The 12,458-nt window shown below is 33.7% G+C and overlaps 1 protein-coding gene across 1 annotated transcript in view; it reads right to left on the bottom strand.

Annotated features, from left to right (window-relative positions):
• Positions 1–12,458, bottom strand: part of LOC136029213 (blastula protease 10-like) — a 118,168-nt gene that overhangs the window by 61,678 nt on the left and 44,032 nt on the right. Inside the window, exon 3 of the mRNA XM_065707412.1 lies at positions 8,474–8,688. Within this exon, the coding sequence (XP_065563484.1) occupies positions 8,474–8,688 (215 nt within the window). The remainder of the gene's footprint in view (positions 1–8,473; positions 8,689–12,458) is intronic.

The raw sequence follows: 12,458 nt of genomic DNA, 5'->3' as shown, positions 1-12,458 counted from the left end.
CACAAATGACGACCGGGACACAGGGAATATATATTCAAGGGCAATCATTAGAATCATGAGGTATAGATCTGAATACGGATTGTTTTCCCATGGACCATTATATGTTGCATGTTCAAGAGTCAGTAAACCTGACAATCTATTTATATGCACAAACAATGGGACAGCAAAGAATGTTGTATATTCACAAGTTTTACCTAGTTAAAAACATATATATATATATATATATATATATATATATATATATATATATATATATATATATATATATATATATATATATATATATATATATATATATATATATATATATATATATATATATATATATATATATATATATATATATATATATATATATAATATATATATATATATATATATATATATATATATATATATATATATATATATATTATATATATATATATATATATATATATATATATATATATATATATATATATATATATATATATATATATATATATATATATATATATATATATATATTATATATATATATTTATATTATATATATATATATATATATATATATATATATATATATATATATATATATATATATATATATATATATATTATATATATATATATATATATATATATATATATATATATATATATATATATATATATATATATATATATATATATATATTATATATATATAATATATATATATATATATATATATATATATATATATATATATATATATATATATATATATATATATATATATATATATATATATATATATATATATATATATATATATATATATATATATATATATATATATATATATATATATATATATATATATATATATATATATATATATATATATATATATATATATATATATATATATATATATTTATATATATATATATATATATATATCTATATATATAAAAATAAGTTGTCTGTCCGTTACGCTAGATTATATCTTCTTTATATATAAAAGAAAACAAACTAGAATGTAAAAACTGGAAATTGCATAAATATTTCGAAATATTTTGACAATAGATAAAAGTAATTCGAAAAAGAAAAATGGTAAAAAACTAAAAAAAAACTAAGAGAAAAAACTAAAAAAAAAAATTAAAAATTAAAAAAATTAAAAAAAGAAAAAACCTAAAAAGAAAAAACGTAAAAAAATAAAAAAGATAAAAAACTAAAAAAAACTAAAAAAGCTAAAAACTAAAAAAGGAAAAAACTAAAAAAAAAACTGGGAATTGCACAAATATTTCAATATATTTTGACAATAGATTAAAGTAATTCGAAAACCTTAAAACAGATACCCCAAATTTGAGGTTTAATTTAAATTGTTGGAGCTTTAGCATGCTTGGCACGTAAAGATTTTTCCAAGTGTCAATGTTAGAATGAACATTGAGAAATTGAAGAAAACAAATCAATAAAAAGAAGAAACTAAAAAAAGAAAAAACTAAAAAAGAAAAAAAACTAAAGAAGAAACTGTATCTATATATATATAAATCTATCTTCTATATATAAAAATAAGTTGTCTGTCCGTTACGCCAGATTATATCTTAAATATATATAAAAATGAAACTAAACTGAAAAGCAAACTGAAACTAAAAATGTAGAAACTGGTAATTGCATAAATATTTCTATATATTTTGACAATAGATTAAAGTAATTCGAAAACCTTATAACAGATATTTATAATTTTGAGTTTTATTATAAATTGTCGAGTGTTTGCATGCTTGGTACGTAAAATTTTTTTCTAACATCAATGTTAGAATGAACACTGAAAAATTGAAAAACATTGAAAAAGGTAGAATGTTACCAAAAAGCGAAACCAGGCTTGCGGTTCAAAGAGAAATGGCCAGATTAAGAATGTGCAATTTACGTCAACGAAGGCGTGTCGAGGAACTACCAGAGCAACGCGAAACCAGACTTGCTTCTGAAAGAGAAAGTAAAAAAAGAAGGCGTGCCGAGGAATCAAAAGAACAGCAGGGAAACAGGCTTGAGGCTGATAGAGAAAGTAAGAAAAGAAAGCGTGCCGAGGAATCAGAGCAATCTGAAAGTTATCGCCTGGCATTCAGGTACAACCCAGTCGATGATTATAGCTTGAGTAGATGTGTTCAAATCGGGACAATGTCTAAAATTTGTCCCTATTGCAAGGCCTTGAAATTCAATGGTGAAACAATGGTAATGTGTTGCGCCTCAGGAAAAGTTAAACTTCCTCTATTGGCTGCACCACCAGAGCCATTGAAGACTTTCCTTACTGGAAATACGTCAGAATCTAAGCGTTTTTTGTCAAAAATCAGACAATACAACTCATGTTTCCAAATGACGTCGTTTGGAGCCCAAATCGAAAATCCAGATCAATTTATGTCTACTTTCAAAGTAAAAGGGCAAATTTATCATAAAGCAGGGTCCCTTCTACCATTCTCAGGCGAGAATCATAAATTTTTACAATTGTACTTCATCAGTGATAGAAATTCTGAATTGAATGCACGTTGCGAACTTTCTCCCAACGTTGAAAGGACAATCGTTTCCCAATTGCAACATCTTTTCCACGAAAATAATAAGTTAGTGCGTCTGTTCAAAACAGCCATCGATTTGATGCCTACTGATACTCATAAAATTGTTATTTCCGCTGACAAAACGCCTCCTGGCCAACATGTGCGTAGATACAATGCTCCGACTATCGACGAAGTGGCAATCGTTATGGTCGGTGATCAGTTTTTCCCTCGAGATATTATTCTACATAAGCGAAACGCTCAGTTGTTAAGAATTGCTGAAACTCATCGATGCTACGATGCCCTACAATATCCTATCATTTTTTGGGATGGAGCCGACGGCTATCACTTTAATATTAAATTGATGAATCCAGCCACTAACAAAGAAATGAATAAGAAATGCAGTGCAATGCATTATTATTCCTATAGACTAATGATTCGGCAGGATGAAGAAAATTATATTTTAAAATGCCGTGAATTGTTTCACCAATTTGTCGTGGATATGTATGCTAAAATTGAATCAGAACGTTTGCTATATATCCGCCTGAATCAGACCAAGCTCCGCTCTGAACAATACATTCATTTGCGAGATGCAGTTATAAATGACGGTAATACCACAAACGTTGGAAGATTAACAATTTTACCTTCGTCATATGCTGGCAGTCCCCGTCATATGCATGAATATGCTCAAGATGCTATTGCGTATGTTCGTCTCTATGGTCGTCCAGATTTATTTATTACATTTACATGTAATCAATCTTGGGACGAGATACTGCAGCTTTTACTTCAAGGACAATCGGCGGTTCATAGGCATGACATTACGGCACGTGTCTTCCGGCAAAAGTTGAAATCACCGATAAACTACCTTGTAAAACATGAACTGTTTGGGTCAGTGCGATGCTGGATTTACTCAGTGGAATGGCAAAAACGAGGTTTGCCACACGCACATATACTAATCTGGCTACATAAAAAAATTACTTCAAACGAAATTGATGATGTGATTTCCGCTGAAATACCTGATAAAAATGTCGATAAGGGGTTACATGATATATTATTGTAAAAAATATGATACATGGACCTTGCGGTGCACTGAACGAAAAATGCATGGCCAAAGGAAGGTGCACAAAGCAATATCCTCGACTTTTAGTACCAAAAACAATTACTGGCAATGATGGTTACCCACAATATAGAAGAAGATCTACTGAAGATGGCGGTAAAACAGCAATAATAAAGAAGCGTAACGGTACCACCATCGAAGTAGATAACCAGTGGGTTGTTCCATATTACCCTTTATTATCAAAAACATTTAATGCACACATAAACGTTGAATACTGTAATTCCGTAAAGGCAATCAAATACATATGTAAATACGTCAACAAAGGCAGTGACATGGCAGTTTTTGGCTTGCAGTCCGAAATCAAAGATTTCGATGAAATCGTAGAATATCAGGCTGGAAGATACATAAGCAGTAATGAAGCTGTTTGGCGAATTCTTTCATTTCCGATACATGAACGTAGTCCAGCTGTTGTTCACTTAGCGGTACATTTACAGAATGGTCAACGTGTTTATTTCACGGAAACCAACGTGCAACAAAGAGTCCTGAATCCACCGGATACAACATTAACAGCTTTTTTTTCGCTTTGTAAAAATGATTCTTTTGCAAAAAAAACTGCTGTATACTGAAGTGCCTTCGTATTACACGTGGAATACTAAAAATAAAGTATTTGAACGTCGAAAACAGGGTAAGTCAGTCGACGGCCAACCTACCATCTTCAAAGATACCACGATAGGAAGACTCTACACCGTTCACCCCAATCAACATGAATGCTTCTTTCTACGCCTGCTTTTGGTGAATGTACCCGGTCCGACATCCTTTGAGTATTTGAGGACTGTAAATGGTACTATACATGACACTTACCGTAGTGCATGCCAAGCTCTGAATTTATTGGAGAATGACCAACACTGGGATAACTGCATCAATGACGCGTGCGAAACGTCAACCCCAAGTCAAATTCGTGCATTGTTTGGCATCATTTTAACAACTTGCTCTCCATCAGCTCCTACAGATTTATGGGAAAAATATAAGTCAAAAATGTCCGAAGATATACTTCATCGAAAACAGTTAGAGACGTCAGACATGACTTTTGATTTTACATCAGAAATTTATAACTACACTTTAGTTGTTATAGAAGATTTGTGCATAAGTATGGCAAACAAACCTCTTCAGGGTTTGGGAATGCCTTCACCTAACCGTATCGCTGCTGTTTCGAGATGTGTAGAATTGGATCGTGAACAAAGTTACAGTACGAGTGATCTATTGTCGTATGTACAAAATAACATTTCCAAGTTAACGTCGGAACAAAAAGATATTTATGATACGATAATGCATTGTGTCGATAACAACGTTGGAGAAATTTTCTTTTTGGATGCGCCAGGAGGTACTGGTAAAACGTTGGTGATAAAACTGATTCTGGCATCAATTCGATCTAAAAATGATATAGCGTTGGCAATTGCGTCGTCCGGAATAGCCGCAACATTGCTGCCTGGTGGAAGAACTGCTCATTCCGCTTTGAAATTGCCTCTGAACTTGCATTCTACAGAAACTCCCACGTGCAATATTTCCAAATCATCTGGGATGGGTAAAGTATTGCAGCAATGCAAACTTATTATTTGGGATGAGTGCACAATGGCACACAAAAAATCGCTCGAGGCTCTGGATCAATTCTTGAAAGATTTGCGAGGGAAGTCGAAACCCTTTGGCAGCACCTTAATATTGCTTGCGGGAGATTTCAGGCAAACATTACCTATAATACCTAGATCAACTCCTGCAGACGAAATGAATGCTTGCCTGAAAAATTCTAATTTATGGGCACACGTAAAAACATTAAAATTAACTACAAATATGCGTGTCCGATTGCAAAACGATGACTCTGGTCAAACATTTTCAGATCAATTGCTGGCAATGGGAAACGGAAAGCTCCCAGTAGACTCAATTTCAGGACGTATACAACTACCTGCTGATTTCTGTAATTTAGTGACGTCCAAAAATGAATTGATTGAAAAAGTATTTCCGAATATTCTAAAAAATTATAAAAATAATAAATGGCTAAGTGAAAGAGCGATTCTCACACCCAAAAATATAGACGTCCACGAAATCAACAATATTGTTTTGACCAAGATTCAAGACCAGGCAGTCCTTTACAAGTCAGTCGACACAGTTTTAGAACCAAATGAAGCGGTTAATTATCCATCTGAATTTTTAAATTCCATAGATCTTTCAGGGTTTCCACCACACGTGCTACAACTAAAAATAGGCGTACCAATAATACTTTTAAGAAATATAAACCCACCAAAGCTTTGCAATGGCACTCGACTTGCCGTAAAAAAAACAATGGAAAACCTAATAGAGGCCACAATCCTGACAGGGCCTTTTGAGGGTGAGGCTGTTCTTATTCCTCGCATTCCCATGATTCCAACAGATCTGCCTTTTCAATTTAAAAGATTGCAATTCCCAATTCGATTAGCATTTGCAATCACCATTAACAAAGCTCAAGGTCAATCATTAGAAAAATGTGGTATTGATCTTAATACTGATTGTTTTTCCCATGGACAATTGTACGTTGCATGTTCGAGGGTCGGTAAACCTGACAATCTATTTATATGCAGCGAGAATTGGACAGCGAAGAATGTTGTATATTCGCAAGTTTTACGCAGTTAATTTGTATTTCGGAACCAAATGAAGCGGTTAATTATCCATCTGAATTTTTAAATTCCATAGATCCTTCAGGGTGTCCACCACACCTGCTACAACTAAAAATAGGCGTACCAATAATACTTTTAAGAAATATCAAAACTGAAAAATAAAAGAGAAAAAGAAAACTAAAAAAATATGAATAAATATATATAAAAATAAGTTGTTTGTGGGTTATGTCTGTCTGTCTGTCTGTCGAGTGACGTCGTGTTTGTCCGCATATGACGTCTGAATTATTTCACACTAATACAAAAGAAGAAAAAAAACTAAAAAAGGTAAAAACTACAAAAAAAACTAAAAAGAAAAAAAACTAAAAAAGCTAAAAAACTAAAAAAAACTAAAAAAAGGTAAAAAACTAAAAACTAAAAAAAACTGAAAAAACTAAAAAAAGGCAAAAACTAAAAAAAAACTAAAAACTAATAAAAAAACTAAAAAAGCTAAAAAACTAAAAAAGCTAAAAAAAACTAAAAAAAGGTAAAAAACAAAAAAAAACTAAAACTAAAAAAGAAAAAACTAAAAAAAAGGAAAAAACTGAAAAATAAGAGAAAAAGAAAACTAAAAAAATATTAATAAATATAAAAAATATAAATATAAATATAATATAAATTAGCAATCAACAAAGCACCGAGACACAAATGACGACCGGGACACAGGGAGTATAAATGACGACCAGGACATAAGTAAAAAAAAACTAAAAAAACTAAAAAAATGGTAAAAACTACAAAAAAACTAAAAACTAATAAAAAAACTAAAAAATCTAAGAATCTAAATAAACTAAAAAAGAAAAAAAGAAAAAAGGAAAAAAATAAAGGAGAAAAACAAAACTAAAAAACGAATGTATATACAGACCGGGACACCGGGATACAAATGACGACCGGGACACAGGGAATATAAATGACGACCGGGACACAGGGACACAACTACAATGGGGACGCCGGGGGGGCACAGGGGGATATAAATGACGACCGGGACACAAGGAATATAAATGACGCCCGGGACACTCAAAGAGAAATCACAGACTGGAACACCGGGACACAAATGACGACCGGGACACAGGGAATATAAATGACGACCGGGACACAGGGACATAACTACAAAGGGGACGTCGGGGTGCACAGGGGGATATATAAATGACGATGGCGACTCAGGGAATGGTCGATTAGCAATCACCATCAACAAAGCTCAAGGGCAATCATTAGAATCATGAGGTATAGATCTGAATACGGATTGTTTTCCCATGGACCATTATATGTTGCATGTTCAAGAGTCGGTAAACCTGACAATCTATTTATATGCACAGACAATGGGACAGCAAATAATGTTGTATATTCGCAAGTTTTACGTAGTTAAAAACATATATATATATATATATATATATATATATATATATATATATATATCTATATTCACAGGTGGGACATAGGGACACAACTACAATGGCGCGTAACTAATATGGCGCGTAACGACTTACGCGCGCGGGGGGCTTGGGGGGGGCGCGAAGCGCCCCCACCAACTAGGTGTTGGGGTGGCGCGAAGCGCCACCCCAACAGCTAGTATATATATATATATATATATATATATATATATATATATATATATATATATATATATATATATATATATATATATATATATATATATATATATATCTCTATATTCACAAGTGGGACATAGGGACACAACTACAATGGCGCGTAACTAATATGGCGCGTAACGACTTACGTGCGCGGGGGGGGCTTGGGGGGTGCGAAGCGCCCCCACCAACTAGGTGTACCCCAACAGCTAGTATATATATATATATATATATATATATATATATATATATATATATATATATATATATATATATATATATATATATATATATATATATATATATATATATATATATATTCACAGATGGGACATAGGGACACAACTACAATGGCACGTAACTAATATGGCACGTAACGACTTAAGCGCGCGGGGGGGGGGGGCGCAAAGCGCCCCCACCAATAAATATATATATATATATATATATATATATATATATATATATATATATATATATATATATATATATATATATATATATATATATATATATATATATATATATATATATATATATATAAATATATATATATATATATATATATATATATATATATATACATAGCCCATGTGTTGATAAACTTGAATACCCCTCTATACTAAAGCAAAGAGATTGTACCGTGTCACAGCCATCTCCAAGGTTAAGAGGCTGCGGGCCATCTAGAACTTTTCCAACGTAAGAGTTGCATATTCTTGGTCCACTTGATTGGATTTTTATCCAAGTACTGTTTTTTCCTTCTGGTAAGTTTGGATCGGAGAGCTCGTAAAACCTTACACACGTTTTTTCTGACCAGTCTGATATCGCAGAATCGATTGCTGAAATATTTCCTGTAACTAAAAAAAAAGAAATAATGTTTCTTAAAGGTCTAAATTAAAAAACCAAAGATGCATAATCTTACAATTGATTCTGAAATACTTTTTCACCATATATCACCATCATTAATTAAATGCAACCCAAAAAGAATAGAAATTGCGATATGAAGAGAAAGTACCACAAAGAGGAGTAGACCTAAAGCCTCTTGTGCCTTTGTAATACCAGGGCATAATTTGCATTTTATTGAAAACGATGCTTATTTCGAGCTGTTTGGTTTTATGTCTCATAACATCAAAAAGGAAAAAATTCCATTACACCCAAAATTTTTGACCAAAATATATGAATATGGATTGACTATTAAATATATATACACTATCTTTATAAATGAGTAATAATTGTGTATGAATGTACGTTCTCGAAAACGGTTCCATATTTTTCCGGAAAAATTGGCATCCTTGGATATTCTTGCATAAAAAAAAAAAAAAAAGATCTGGATAAGTCACAAGTCTGAGGAAATTCGTTAAGTGCCTTAATTTTGGTTTTTGCAAATGATGTCATGGACTATGTTGGCACATCATATAAGTATTTCTTATGACATCATGTAAGCAATTTCTTATATATGATATTATGCATAGCATATTTAAGATTACTTATTTTATAACACATCAGTTATTTATATAAGATAATGTCTGTTGGAAAGCCCAAAAAAGTAAATCTGCAGTTGCAGTTACTATAAATGATGATTCTTTTGAACAAAACCTCAACTATGAAACGTCATAATATGTGAAAATCAACGACCTGGCCGAAAGCAAAGGTCATTGCTAAATTGTGTGAAGTAATCAAAATCCAAAAACTTGTCAAACATGAAAATGAAGAGCAAAGACACAGGCAGCTAGAAGATATGCGAAAATGACAATCAAAGCGTGTCAAAACTGAAAATGAAGAGCGAAGACAAACGCGGTTAGAAGACATGAGGCATCGAGCATGTGAGCGAGTCAAAAATGAAAACAAGGATCAAAGACAAACGCGGTTAAAAGAAAAGTGATGGCGTGTTAATAATGAAAATGAAGAGCAAAGACACACGCGGTTAGAAGATACGCGGCACCGAGCATGTGAGCAAATCAAAAATGAAAATTAAGAGCAAATACAAACGTGGCTAGAAGAATAACGAAGGCGTGTAAAAACAAAAATGAAGAGCAAAGACACATGCAATTAGAAGAAATGAGACACAGAGCATATGAGCTAGTTAACGAAAATCAGCCCGGAGAGCAAGAATCGAAACTTGTCAAACTAGAAAATGATAGCGATGATGATCGGGTTTGGGATTTTGACCTGAATAAGGTAATCAATGCCCACCATACCTTCGTTTAAAAAAAGTTTTGGCGATGTGTATTTCGTAATGACGAAAGATAAGCCATGGTAAAACGAATCAAACAAATTGAAAATGATAGCGATGACGATGTGGTTTTGGATTTTGACGTGGATAGACCTAAGGTCATCAATGTCTACCATACCTTTAAAAATCTAAAACCTAGACTAGATAATTTGTTGGGAGAGAAGGAAGTTTTTGTCTTACCACGGGAACAACTAAAAGAAACAAAGGTTTGGTGATCTGTCTTTCATAATGACAAACGACAAGCTAAGGCAAAAGTTACACGTCAGTAGTAGAGTAAATGGGGTTTCTGCCCCATCTAACTCATCCATTTAAGTTAAATCACTTTCAGTCCATTTTACATCATTCTAACATCAAATATTGCAGATTTTGAATATTTTCTATCCCTACATTCAAAATGAAAAAAAGTCCTTTGGAAACAAATTTGGTCTCATTCTCAAAATTTTTCGCAATGTAAACACGGGTTCTAGATCCCATCTAGATCACCCCTTCAATTTGGAGGGGTGCAGAAGCCCCATTAACCGTACCACAAAGGTCCGATATAAATGTAATTTTACAAAGGCACTTCTTCCAATTAATGGTCTAATTAAGACAAGTGACAATGAGGGTCCATATAAAGAAGCTTGTCGGGCCCCGATACGATATATATATATATATATATATATATATATATATATATATATATATATATATATATATATATATATACTAGCTGTTGGGGTGGCGCTTTGCGCCACCCCAACACCTAGTTGGTAAGGGTGCTTCGCGCCCCCCCCCCAAGCCCCCCCACGCGCGTAAGTCGGTGATTGCTAATCGAATATTCCCTGTGTCCCCGTCGTCATTCATATGTCCCGGTCGTCATTTGTGTCCCGGTGTCCCAGTATGTAATTGCTCTTTTAGTGTCGCGGTCGGCATTTATATTCCCTGTGTCCCGGTCGTCATTTTTGTCCCAGTCGTCATTTGTGTTCCGGTGTCCCGGTCTGTAATTTCTCTTTGAGTGTCCCGGTCGTCATTTATATTCCCTGTGTCCCGGTCGTCATTTGTGTCCCGGTGCTTTGTTGATGGTGATTGCTAATCGAACATTCCTTGTGTCCCGGTCGCTTTTTCTTTGAGTGTCCCGGTCGTCATTTATATTCCCTATGTCCCGGTGTCCCGGTCGTCATTTGTGTCCTGATGTCCCGGTTTGTAATTTCGTCAGTCGACAAACATGACGTCAGTCGACACACAAACATGACGTCACTCGACACACACACACACAGACAACTTATTTTTATATATATAGATATATACTAGCTGTTGGGGTGGCACTTCGCGCCACTCCAACACCTAGTTGGTGAGGGTATTTCACCCCCTCCCAAGCCCCCCACCCCCCCGCGCGTAAGTTGTTACGCGCCATTTTAGTTGTGTCCCTGTGTCCCACCTGTGAATATAGATTGATATATATGTTTTTAACTACATTTGGTGTTTTTTTTTGTTTTTTTTCATAGGCATGTATTTTGGGGGTGATACCTGACACGGGGATGCTATGGATATTCTGTGGTAGGCCAAACACTAAACTGGGTAGAGAATTTAAAGTGCCGAAACCCTATAGGCAAGCGTATTCTCCTGATGAACCCTTGTGTTGGGTTGTTGCCTCTGAATTATTTGTCTTTAGTGTTTTTATTGTTTGGTAAATGACAACTTATACTTATTGACGACATGACTGCCTGTCCATGGATTATTGTTTTCGGATGATTGTGTAAGGCTATGCTGTTTGACCTATGTGGTTGTATGGATGAGTAGGGTTAAGGCCTCGTTCAAGTGCTGGTCTATATTAGCCACTAATTTAGGAAAACAGTTTTCCCTTTCTCCTTCTATCTCCTTTCTTTTTCCTTTTTTTTTCTTTTTTTTGTGCTGTTACATTGATGATTTCTCTTTTCATTATATATACATATATATAATATACATAGAAGATATATATATATATATATATATATATATATATATATATATATATATATATATATATACTAGCTGTTGGGGTGGCGCTTTGCGCCACCCCAACACCTAGTTGGTGGGGCGCTTCGCACCCCCCAAGCCCCGCCGCGCGCGTAAGTCGTTACGCGCCATTTTAGTTACGCGCCATTGTAGCTGTGTCCCTGTGTCCCACCTGTGAATAGAGATAGATATAAATATATATTTTTAACTACGTAAAACATGCGAATATACAATATTCTTCGCTGTCCCATTGTCTGTGCATATAAATAGCATTTATATTCCCTGTGTCTCGGTCGTCATTTGTGTCCTGGTGTCCCAGTTTGTGATTTCTCTTTGAGTGTCCCGGTCGTCATTTATATTCCCTGTGTCCTAGTGTCCTGGTCGTCATTTGTGTCCCGGTGTCCCGGTCTGTAATTTCTA

The sequence above is a fragment of the Artemia franciscana genome, chromosome 7 (genome assembly GCF_032884065.1).
Source record: "Artemia franciscana chromosome 7, ASM3288406v1, whole genome shotgun sequence".
Lineage (NCBI taxonomy): Eukaryota > Metazoa > Arthropoda > Branchiopoda > Anostraca > Artemiidae > Artemia > Artemia franciscana.
Note: the sequence above shows the minus strand (reverse complement) of the source record. Positions and strands in the feature narration are given on the sequence as shown.